The sequence below is a fragment of the Chenopodium quinoa genome, unplaced genomic scaffold (genome assembly GCF_001683475.1).
Source record: "Chenopodium quinoa cultivar QQ74 unplaced genomic scaffold, ASM168347v1, whole genome shotgun sequence".
Classification (NCBI taxonomy): Eukaryota; Viridiplantae; Streptophyta; class Magnoliopsida; order Caryophyllales; family Amaranthaceae; genus Chenopodium; species Chenopodium quinoa.
Genome location: NW_018743697.1, coordinates 3,499,637 through 3,512,714, shown reverse-complemented (window position 1 = coordinate 3,512,714; position 13,078 = coordinate 3,499,637). Strand labels below are relative to the sequence as shown.

The 13,078-nt window shown below is 34.0% G+C and overlaps 1 protein-coding gene and 1 pseudogene across 1 annotated transcript; both read left to right on the top strand.

The window, feature by feature from the left end:
- The first annotated feature begins 4,109 nt into the window (after nt 1-4,109).
- LOC110684296 (3-epi-6-deoxocathasterone 23-monooxygenase-like) lies at nt 4,110-7,955 on the top strand. Its single transcript, XM_021860737.1, has 8 exons — nt 4,110-4,517; nt 4,640-4,970; nt 5,344-5,493; nt 5,636-5,887; nt 5,983-6,072; nt 6,263-6,448; nt 6,734-6,855; nt 7,198-7,955. Exons 1-8 carry the CDS (start codon nt 4,213-4,215, stop codon nt 7,289-7,291), a joined length of 1,530 nt encoding a protein of 509 aa, XP_021716429.1. The 5' UTR covers nt 4,110-4,212; the 3' UTR covers nt 7,292-7,955.
- Nucleotides 7,956-9,092: 1,137 nt separating this feature from the next.
- Nucleotides 9,093-10,878, top strand: LOC110684297 (annotated as a pseudogene).
- The last annotated feature ends 2,200 nt before the right edge of the window (nt 10,879-13,078 follow it).

Below are 13,078 nucleotides of genomic sequence, written 5' to 3'. Positions count from 1 at the left end.
CGCCCATATAGGCTAAATATTTAGAATTTTTTATATTAATCGTCATCCACTTTCTAAATTTATTGATTGTTTTGTAAACGAAATTGTGATGAACAACTTATCAGAACCTGATATAACCTCAACTACCAAAAACTGATTAGCTCACCTGTCAAATATAGCCTGGAACACTTTTCTGGTTGTTAGTACGGAATCCAACCTGAAGTTCAAAAGTTTATGTACGCAATAACTATCATGAACTAATCAAGGAATGAATCCAAAATCTTTCGAGGACAACTGCAGAGTATATACGAGTGCCAAACTGTAACTGAGACTTCATTTTGTATACATTGATATGGATCATTGGACTGAGAAAAACTCATACTTCGAATTTGATACAAGTTTTGATTTTTGGAAAGAATTTAATATATGCAATATACAAATTTGTTTTCAAATGTACGTTTATTATTTTTGGACATCAATATTATTTGTTACACCTTACACCTAAATATATGAATCTAATGTACGCATCATAAATTATAATATGGGTGACAATTAGCGCATGACATACTTTGCGCCCAAATAATTATAAACTTAAAAGCAAGTTGACCATATACATTAAGCGCCTATTTCATATGTAAAGTAGAGAATTGAATGAATGAAAGAGGAAGTATCTTAATGTGATACAATGATTACATATGATTACAAGTGGTTTTACAATATCTAAAATATGTATATATGATACATTAAACAATGATATAGTATAATTTGCCATAAAAAAAATTAAAGTTAATATTGTATGAATTGAAGTTAGGTAGGTAGTCCTACAAAGCAAAGATGAAGTGATGAGCAGTTAGCTATATATGACAATTGTATATCGCGTTTCAATAGTCAAAATAGAGATTTTGGGGCTCCAAAAGAAGGCCTTTTCAATTATTTAGTTTGCTTAAGAGGAGTTTAGCCCTTAATATTATTCTTTTATTCCAGTTGATTTAAATGATGACCTTTAGACTACTATGTGGAACAATAATCTTAAGGGTCATTAATCTTTATTTAAGATTCTGACCCTTAATTTGGAAGGTTATAGGCAACTACTAATCTACTTTATAGTATGTGTACATTCGTCTCCCAACTGTATTCTTGATTTGTCATTTATGTATGTATAACATCCAAAGTGCAATTTGCATTCCAAAATGAGGTGTTTAATTATAACTAACTTTTACAATAGCAATAGCCAAAAAACAAAAACAAAAAACCTTCAAAATTTTAGAACAAGGCCTAAAACTTGTAAATAAAAAATCATGCGTAGTATTGTTAAGTATTACTATACTATTATCATACTAAAAAAATGAGTGATTTTCATAGAAAAATTCACATAATACTTCACTTAGAGACTTGGAGTGCGTTTAATTAACCTGAACTTATGTTAATACATTTAATGATATAGGGTTTGTTCACATTTACTCAACTAAACTGAACTGATTGGAGTTGAACTAATTTGAGTTGAAATGAATATTTTATGAGAGAGGGAAATTATGAGCTGAACTAAACTGAACTAAATTGATTAAAACTGAACTGAAATTAAGTAAATATGAACATACCCTTAAACCTATAATAAAAGCTTTGGCATTATAGATGATATATGATCACCACACTAATAATTAGTAATCGAGGGAAATACGTGTGCAAGTGCATATTATAATGCATAATATATTGAAGATAATGGGGATGGGGGCTCCATTATCCAAGTAAGCCTCTTCAAACTTTGGCCTGTCAACAAATATATATATGTGCATTTTTAGGGGAGGAATGGAGGATTTTAGGTTTGTTTTGTTCGAAATGATGGGAAAGTGTGAGTTGGGGGGTCGAAGTTTACAATTAACTATCACATGGACGCACGAGGGGATGAGGGGACGCCCTTAATTCCACTTAATCATGGTTCTAGGCTTTTGGGCCGTGGTCAATTATCATCGAACTCATTCCATCTATTACGACATACAAAGTATAAAATAAACTTCTAAGACATTAAAGTTGTGAAGGAAAGTAGTCGTTTATACTTTATTTCCTACATACAAATATACTTTCTCATGATTTTAATTTTTTTAAAAAAGAATAATGAAAAGAGTGTTCTTGTTGTATTTGGGACTTGGGAAGCTTTTTCTATGTACCAGCAAGCAGTTTCTTAGATGTGTTAGCTTAACAATGGCCTTAAATGTTAGCCAAGAGGCAAATTAAAGTAATTGTATTGACATACGAAAGTGTTTTTTTTGGGGTGTAGACAAGATTTAATCCTAATAGTTTAGTATGAGCATCTTTTGATATTCTAATCAGCTAACTTTGTCCCTTAACTTTTTACCTTTAATCTACAATGATCTAAGTAAATAAAGTAAAAATGTAAGTAAGAAATAGCATGTGATACTTCTAAAAAAAATAGTAGAGTTTGTGCTAAACGAGAGATTAAATAAAGTGAAATTCAAATTATAATTTAGCCCAAAAAATCTCCTATTTGGAGTATCTATTTTATGAATATTGTTTCTACCAAAACATAATGTGTCCAAACAACACAAAATTATAAAACAATAAAAAGTATAGATCCAAATTGATCAATTACCTACCCGAGAAATTTGTGGAGCTTAAGAACGTGGAAATATCGAAAATCCAATGGATGCTTTTCTTTATTCTACCAATTAAAAATTGTATGCTTGTTATAAAATGCATAAAATTTGGACCATCTACAATGGTTGAGAAGGACCATTCTAAAGTACCAAAATTAAGGGTTTGTTCTTGTTAAACCAAACAAAACACCCACGAAAACAGGGATATACATTTGACATACTTTACATATATATATTTATGTGGTTCTAGGTAAACACACTTTGACTAGAATCAACACAAACAAACAAACCCCAACAAAATTAAGCATTGGATCCGCTTTAATATCATTTCATTGTTGCATTGCTGAATTATAATGCTGACCAAGACTTCCTCTTAGCTCTAGGTGTTATGCTCTAGATGTTAATTAATAATTATAGATATAAGATTAACCCTATGCTTTCATTCCTTTTGCACCCTAGCTACTTATTATTCCTCCAGTTTAAGTGATCGGTAAATTCTATTGTACACTTCACTCTATAATTTTGTTTGGATCGTGCGATAGATAGATGTTATACACACACACCATTATTTACTTATTTTCCTCTTGTGTTTGTATCATTTAAGGTAGGTGTGGCGTTTGTTACACGTACAACAAAAATTTGATCAAAAATCGCATTTGCTCTATCGTCGTTGTAAATCCTAGGTAATACAACGCTAAATCAACTCCTCCAATAATATATATTTTAAAACAATAACCTTTTTATTAATAAATCACCTTTTATTGTTTTTTTTAGGTTTATAATAATGCTTCCTCCTTTTGGGAGGAAATTTTCTCCCTCGAAAGAAAGGGTTTCCGATCTCCTTCGTAAGACAAGGGTTTTCTACCTCCTTCGAAAGACAAGGTTTTTCTCCTCTTTTCGAGGGAGAAATTTCTTAGTTTTGAATCCATGGTAGCAGATCTAATGGATTGTCGTGCAATTATTTCGTTGGTGAAAAAGTTATCAAGTTTTCGAATACGAACAGATGAATCAAAAGGAAAACATCCTCACGGTTACAAAGGATCGTTAGATTGTCTCTCCAACAAGGCTGTAATTTTTAGCGATATAAGCGGGAGATGCTCCGCAATGTAAGATTTACTCGACGATCGTAGTTTTTATGAAGGAAAATTCTATTTGATTCAATATCTTATGTATTTGTTAACGTCGAATCTCTATTGTAGATGTCGTATGACTTTTAATTAATGAACCTAATTGTGCCGCACAAAGGTTGTATTAGTGTGTATACTTGAGATACTCCATATCTAAGCTACCAATATCCATATCCTTTTTTTGTCTTTGGATGTATGTATAAGAATGAATGATATAGATTACATTATGTATTTGAAAGATCAACGGTCTAAACAACCACAACCATACAACACAATCAAGATCTCACCTTTTATGAGTTCGGCGCCCGTGCGCATATCCATGCAAATTCATAAGTAGCGCGAGTATTATATGATTATGCGTACTTCATTACTTGGCCCCTCTACTAAACACCAAAACTATAGGTTATATAATATTATGTAACCATATTATTTTGCTATAAAGCTACACTTAAACTTGTGCAGAAAGTGCAACAACTAAACCTAAACCCCAGAAAATGGACATTCCCTGCATCTGGACTTTGATTTCTTTTGTCATTGCTACTGCATTTTCTCTCTCCTACATTTTCCATTTTCTTAGGAACACCAACCTCAAATTCATTACAACTATATCATTAAACCACCCTAAAACATCAACTACTAAAACTGCTTGTACTAGTACTACTACAACTACTAGTTGTACAACTAGTTCGACACTTCCTTTAGGTACCAATGGATGGCCAATACTCGGCGAAACCATGGAGTTTATCTCTTGTGCATATTCAGATCATCCTGAGAGTTTCATGGAGAAACGACGTCGTTTGTAAGTACCAGTCATACAAATTAACATTTATTGAATGCATTTTTTTTGAATTTATTTTAGAGATTTGGATACCCTTTGAGGTTAATTTTAATGGGTATTTTCGGTTTTTTGTGTTGTACAAGGTATGGTAAGGTGTTCAAGTCTCACATATTTGGGAAACAAACCATAATATCAACAGATGCAGAGGTGAACAAGTTTATATTACAAAGTGATGCAAAACTGTTTGTACCATCTTATCCAAAATCATTAACAGAATTAATGGGAAAGTCTTCAATTCTTTTAATTAATGGAAGTTTACAAAGAAGAATTCATGGACTTCTTGGTTCCTTCTTCAAATCATCACATCTTAAAGCTCAAGTCACTAAAGACATGCAGAGTTATGTCCAACAAGCTATGGATAGATGGGATGATAATATTCACTCCCCTATTTTCATCCAAGATGAAGCCAAACAAGTGAGTCGCCTCCCGGCCTCTTTCTCACTTCTAATTTAATTTAACTGTTTACGCGATTTAATGAACCTCTATGCAATCATATTGATAAGATTGCGTATATCTGAACCTCATACCTCACCTTGGCTCAGAGTTTCATGTATATACATAGTTTGTTATCTTAAAACTAAAAAAATGGTTGTGATAGTAAAAAAAGACTCAAGTTAAAAATTGGTTATTTTTCCAAAGGTAATTAGTGACTAATTTTGGTTAGAAAAGAAACAATAAAGTGATTACATAGTACTATTAACTTATCATAGCTGTAACTTGTAAGTTTTGTTTGCTTATTATTTGTAGGAGTCACTGCTAATAAATTATTATGTTTGATGATTGTCAGATTGCTTTTCAAGTGCTGGTAAAAGCATTGATTAGTCTGGATCCAGGGAAGGAAATGCAGCTCTTAAAAAAGCAGTTTCAAGAGTTTGTTTCAGGGCTAATGTCTTTGCCAATTAACTTGCCTGGAACTCAACTTTACCGGTCATTACAGGTATTTTTTTAAATGGTCCGAATGAGCCACAAGTACATTATTTGAACATGTGACATGTCGTACACTAATGCTACTATAACTTATTATTTTCCGTTAGCATTATTATTGATTACTAGTCATAATAAATTTTTAATATTTTCAGGCAAAGAAAGAAATGGTGAAGGTAGTGAAGAAAATAATAGTGAGTAAAAGGAATAATATGGTCCCAGGAGGAGCAGACCCAAATGATGTGTTAGATGTTCTATTAAGTGACCAAAGTGGACAATTAACAGATGATTTAATGTCTGATAATATGATTGATATGATGATACCAGGGGAAGATTCTGTCCCACTTCTAATTACTCTTGCTATAAAATACTTATCAGATTCTCCATTAATCCTCCATAAATTGACTGTAAGATTACTTTTCATGTATTTTTATATTTTATTGTATACTTTACAGAGTTTTAATTTCCAAATTGTGACAATTGGATTATTATTAATTTACAGGAGGAGAATATGAAAGTGCATAGAATGAAGTTAGAGCTAGGGGAGCCCATGATTTGGAGTGATTACCTTTCTCTGCCTTTCACACAAATGGTAAGTTTGTTTGTTGGGGACGGGGATTCTCTCTAGTAACTAGACGATATTGTAATAGGGGGAGTTGGTGTAGTGGTATTTAATTAGGGATAATAATTTAATTTAATGTTCGCTTCTCAATCTAGTAATGGATATGATGTTTCAATAATTGGAAAAAATTGTAGCTTATGAGTAGTTTTTGTACGTGCAGGTAATCACAGAAACTTTGAGAATGGGAAATATAATCACAGGATTAATGAGAAAAGCAATGAAAGATGTAGAGATAAAGGGTTATTTGATACCAAAGGGATCGTGTGTACTTACATATCTTAGATCAGTTCACCTTGATGAAGATCTTTATGACACGCCTTATCAATTCAACCCATGGAGATGGCAGGTAAATTTGATTAGTTTCAACCTATGTTACTTGGACTCGGGCACCCATGTCCAACACGGTACATGTTCAAGCGTCCGACTCTGCTATTCTGTGAAAAATTCCATGATTTTAAACTGAAAGTGAAGTGTGCGGGTGTCGTGTCCATGACTGAGTGTCAAGGGTCCGACACGGGTACGTGAAGTGAAATGAAGAGTCCGAGTAACATAGGTTTCAACTCTTTTGCAAATTTCTAGCGATATAGTTTGTTACTATTAATTACTAAGCTCATGTTCTTTATTTTCACAGAACAAAGATACAAATAGTAGTAGCTTCACCCCTTTTGGTGGCGGACAACGACTTTGCCCTGGGTTAGATTTAGCTAGATTGGAAGCCTCCATTTTTCTCCATCATTTTGTTACACGATTCAGGTAACATAAACAGTATCATCTTCAACTTTATTTTCTTTTAACTTATGCACCTTAGTCCTAAGACATAACAATTTGTAGAAAATTCTATGTATATGTTTGCCTTCATTCATCCTGTTAATACATACCCGATATGAGACACTTAGCTAGTATATACCATTAAAAGTTGTGATGAAACCAATTGTTCAAAAAGTTATTCTATAAATTGTTATATAGACACCATCCAACCACTTTAATAACTTATCAATCTTTATCTTATTGATCACGTGAATAAATACGTAACAACTCCGATATTTTGAGTTGAATTATAAACTCCGTATAATTTGTATGTTGATATGCATGCAGATGGGAGGCTGAGGATGATTCCATAGTCCATTTTCCAACAGTAAGAATGAAAAAGGGAATGCCAGTTTGGGTCAAAAGGAGAAGAGACCCTTAATTTTAAGGGTACATGTCCTGATGTCCTAACAATCATGGACTCTTTCAATGCCAACTTTTTTCCTCACTCTTATGCAATCAACGCTATTTTAGATGATCATCATGCAACCAAACAAATTTTCCTGCAGTTGCACACGTGTGCCTGGCCTTCACTCGCCTGTCAAATTTGTCCTTCTATAAATATATACTTCTAATTTATTTCTTTTTTATCTTTATTATTTTAGGAAGGGTAGTGGGTTAATAGTTATCCATAGAGATTTGGTATCTTTGTACGAAATATGTCATTTGTATCATAATTTTTGTTTTCTTATGTTAATATGTTAAAAAATATGGTATATAGAAGAAAATTGTATCTACGTCTAGCTAAGTTTAAAGTGTTAACAATAGTACTTTGTATTTGTTTTCATAGGGTGGAAATTTGAATTATGTTGATGTTAATGAACAACTTATCATTGAAAAATAAGCGATGTCACTATAAAAGCAACATTCTCAATGTTACTCCAATTCTATAACAAACATATACTTCGTATTATAGAGTGAGTAAACAAAACAAGGTAATACTTATTATTAGAACGATTTATATATATGATCGATCAAGGCAAGAAAAAGGCTACCACTTTAGCTAATGATAAACCATGCTTTAACAAATCTTCATTATGGACTAAGGGTCTGTTCACATTTACTGAAATGAGTTGGACTGAACTGATCTGAACTGAACTGATTGGAGCTAAGCAGAACTGATTGGAGCCGAGCTGAGCTGAACTGAATAGAGCTGAAATGAATTTTTTACGAGAGAAGGAAATTAAGAGCTAAAAACTGAACTGAACTGAAATGAAATTAAGCTGAAGTGAACAAGCCTGGAACCTTTATACTACGTAAGTGACAAAATATGGCCTTAACGGATGAGGGACTATCCTTCAAAAAAAAAAAAAAAAAAAAAAAAACGGATGAGAGACTAATGGTGGTGGACTGGTGGTAGTAGTTGCGTTAGTGTTTTAGCCCAATGCTACACAACTAGACCCAAATGGTTCCATTTGTACGAGCCCATACAAAAATAAATAAGTTGCCTAAGTTGACCCAAAAACTAATTTGAGGGACTAATACGACACCGTTTGCGCAGAATCTGCTGCAAAGTTTCTGTGTGCACCTCAAAAACGCCATAAACTTCCCCTTTCGATTCTCCTTGAATAATTTTTCTGGGAAATTCATCTGAATTTACGACTAACTACTACTATTTCCACCATTTTCAAATTCTAAGGTATTATTCCTTATATAATCTCTTCATCCTCTTTAAACTGTTTATTTATTTTTCCGGAATTTCATTCAATTAATTTTTAGCATTGTTTTTTTTTTTTTTTTTAAATTTTTTTATTTAGCGAATTTAGATTGTGTAATTTACTGGTTTCTAATTAATTATTGTGGAATTAATTTAACTATTGTAATTTTTTATTTTCTGGGTTAGTTCGTTTAAATTTAATTTTGATGCAGACTGTATAACCCGCATTTCCTGCTTTTGTCGATTAGGGTTTTATTGTTGTTCTTGAAGATTTTTTTTTTTTTTTTTTTTTTTTTTTTTTTTTGGAAATTGTCGTTTATTTTTGGTTTATCTTTTATTTTTTTTTGTTAAAGTTGGGTAGAATTTGATTTACTGTATTTTGATGTAAGAAACTTGACTGTGTAATGTGTGTATGTATTAAACTGAAACAACAGTAGGGTAAATTCTGCTGAAATTTGGAGTTGGTCAAAATGTTTGTATTGATTATATTGTTTCTATTTCTTTGTTTGATGGAATTATGAAGTAAAGGGTGTGATAATGTCGGGGAGGAATCGTGGACCGCGTGATGAGTTTAATGATAGGCGCGGTTACCCCCAGGAGGACACATTGTTCGGGGAGGTCCTATGCCGAGACCTCCACCTTTTCACCCTGCTGTCTTGGAGGAAGAGATTGAAATACAGCGCGGTGAGATGCATAAGCTTTTGGAGGATAACAGGAGGCTTGCTGATGACCGGGTTGCATTGCAGCGAGAGTTGAATGCAGCTAGGGAGGATATTCATAGAATGAATCTTGCTATTTCTGACATTCGTGGGGAGCATGATGCTCGTTCAAGAGAGCTAATTGATAAAGGTATGAAGCTAGAGGCTGATCTTCGTGCAGCTGAGTCATTTAAGAAGGATGCTACGCACATGCGCACGGAAGTTCAGAAATTGGAAAAGATTCGCCAAGAATTGGTTGGGCAAGTTCAGTCGTTTTCAAAGGATTTGGCTAAGTTACAATCGGAGAATCAGCAAATTCCACATCTAAGAGCTGAAATCGATGGCATGCAGCAGGAACTCATGCGTGCAAGGTTTGTAGCCTGTTATTCTCCTTTTTGTTTATGTATTCAGAGGCATATGTAATGTAAGCTCTATGTCTATTGCCAATTTGAATCTTTGTTTCTTGATTTACAGGACGGCCATCGACTATGAAAAGAAGGCTAAGATTGCGCTGCATGAACAAAAGCAAGCAATGGAGAATAATATGATCTCCATGGCACGTGAAGTTGAAAAGTTGCGGGCAGAACTCACGAGCAGTAATGGCAGACCTTGGGCTGGTGGTACTAATTTAAGCTTTAAGTACTGTTTTGTTTTTGTTTTTGTTTTTTTTTTTTTTTAAGTAAAGCAACTCACTCGCTGTTGTGGAAGTGGAAGGCTCAATTCGTATGGCATTGTAAACTGTCATTTGTTTCTAGTTTATCATTTCAATGAAGATTATGAGCAAAATCTTTCAGCATGAGAAAAAAAAAAAATGATTTTATTCCGCAGATTTTTAGGACCTGTTTGTTATGTTTCCATTTCTTTGTAATCTTGCACTTAAGGCTTATGGACTCTTTTTATGAGCTGCATAGGTCGTTAGTAGCCATCAATTGTATAGAGTGTGTAAAAGTCTAATGTGGGCTATCATGTTTCTTTTTCTTTTTTTCTTTTTTCTATTTTTCCTATTGCTGGCTTCTGATACAATCTCCTTGGCTTGTCATTTTCAAGGTGCAACTTATGGGATGAAACTTGGCAGTTCTGATGCCGGTTATCCTGGTCATTATGGAGATCCCTATGGTTCTCATATGGTAGGAGTCATTTTTTGTGGACTGCAACCTGTTGAGGTTATTTTTCTAGTTTTGTAATTTCTAATTGTCTTGTAGGGTGCTGCTGAGAAGGCTCCTCACTATGGATCAGGATCTGCTGCTTGGGGTGGAATTGAGAAGCCTCGTGGTTCACGAAGATGAAGAACTCTCTTGAGCCTGGCCTTACCTCTTATGCTTTGCTAATGTCCAATGTATGCAAAAGGTTTAAATTGGTAGATTTATAATTGTTTGCTTGTCCGTTTTATAGTTGTAGATGGGGTTCAGTTTCTTGGTAAATGGATGTGCTACCGCCACTTTTGGTTTGTTAGTGTTGGCACCTGTGCTTTACTTTTATATAGGTTATGGTTTTCTAGTGCTTGAAATTCCCTATGTGACCATACATGTATGCTGTGTTTCTATAACATTATTTAGTGTTATTTATTAGACATTGTTAATTATATATTTTAGCTTATTTTCTCCTCTTTTCCAATGTAACTCTTATATTCAATGTCAAATTATTTCCACTTGATGTTTATACATTTGGGCACTAAGATTTTCTCCTGCAGCATGTACTCTTCTTATTGTGAATCTATTATAAATTTGTAAGTTTCCTTTTGCCTTCTATATATATAATACTTGGCAGCCTGTGATCTGTTGGTTTACGTTGATTAAGAGAAGTTATGGGGTGCTGTTCTCAAGTTTCCATTCAGGATCATTCTTGCACTCAATTAATCTACCTGGAAATCTTTTCTACCACTTTCCATTGATTTTTGGCAAAATGGACAGTGTTAATTACAATCATCCTGCTGTTGACCTATGTGTCTGCTAAGACGGCTACCAGTGTCAAGCTCATTGGGTCACTGAGATGCTTACTGATTTGGGATCAAACTAGGGAATCTCCTAGAGGCTCCCATCATAAGGCAGTCTATATGTTTGTGGCTGTTGCCCTTTTATTGTGCATCTTAAGCTTGATGTTCAAGTTTACAAGGGATTTCTGTATATTATTATAATCAGCTCATATTGTTCTGTTCACGGTTTTGGAATTGTTATCTTTTGGTTGGTGAAGGGCTGAAGTTTAAGAGAGTGATGTTTCTATTAGATAGTTTTGGCTCCTTTGTTTCAAGTGGCTGGTGGTGCTGTAGTGTTTGTAGTCTTTGGCTAACTTGATTCATGTGGCATCTCTTGATATGATTTGACCATTGATTAGTTTATTAGATAATTGTTATTACATTTGGGACTGTTGGATTCAAGAAAGTGATACTCTTATTCTACTTAGTACCTAACATCTCATAGGCGGTTTGTCTATTTCAATGCTCTTTCTCTTGGTTACCCCCATTTCGTTATTGTCTGCTCCATTCCCACAAGAGAATCCTTTTCTTTGATCTTTGATCATCCAAACCCTTGATTACCTGATAACTATCTGGCCTATCTCTAAAGTTTTCTCTGATGAACTATAAGCACAATGATTGGTTTACTTGCCTAAGTATTCCGTTGCCTCATCTTGTTACTCTTGATTACTTATTTTGTTTCTTTCCTTTAATTGAACATATCAAGTGGTTCCTTGTGCAGTCTTGAACTTTATCTACAAGCTATTACGAATGGGGAATGGTGGGTTGTTTAGTCTCTTTGGATATTTTTTAGACGTTTTTCTTATGATTAATTTTGAGAAAAGCAATCCGGATTCTGGTCTTCCGGATAGATTTGTCAAGCTAATTGAATATTCTTTGGTGTCTGCTGCATCATGCTCTTTATGCTGAGTTGTTAAGGTAAATCTTAGCTCTAGGTCAGCTAGTTCTTACTGGATGTCATTGGTGTGGATTGACTTGGTCAGTTTGAATTTTGAGGGTTTTTGAAGAGATCAATGGAGGTATATCTAGATCAATCGGTGGTTTTGGTTTTCTGCAGAAGTTGATATGGAAAACTGAGTTATGCAGTTTGTTCTGTCTAAGATGTTGCATGCACGGAGCTCCTAAGAATTTGAAAGGAATAAGGCTTGTATGATTGGATTTTGAGGATTGTTGAAACAATTGATTTCAAGGTTTATGAGCTCAGTGCATGCTAAAAGTTTCCCATTCTGACATGATGATCTGATGACGTATTCGTTGTTAACTCATGTCATAGTTTTCTTACTGTACTCTCTCTCTCTCTCTCTCTGATCTATAGTTCTGCAAAATGGTTGAGTGGTTAGATACACTGGTGTCCTTGCGTAGATCTTCGATTACGGATCCAGAGAAACTGAAGCCAGGATGGTTGGATAGGAGCAGCAACTGATATGAGCTTCATGGGCAGGTATTCTTGTCTAGCCCCATAATTTATAAGTCAACTGAGTATTGTGTAGGATTATACAAGGCTATAACCATTTTGCTCATTCTTTAGTTTATGAGTATCTTAGGCTATATTTAGCTGTTTAGTCTGTTAATGCTTATTTGGAGTCTAGCATTTTAAAGTCTTCCTCCAATTCTCAGCCCAAAAACTATGGGATTGAAATGAAACTTTTGATATTTTCTACGCTCTTAGGCTTTGAGTATGAGACAAGCTCTCTAACACAGGTCTGTTGTATCTGGTTCTATCTAAGCTTAGTTGTCTAAATGCTTCTGTCTTAGCTGACACTATTTTTTTTTTTTGATTGTTAAACTTAGTTTCCTAGTGATTGTGTAATTTTGAAGCAAACTGTTTGAGGAAGCAGCCGT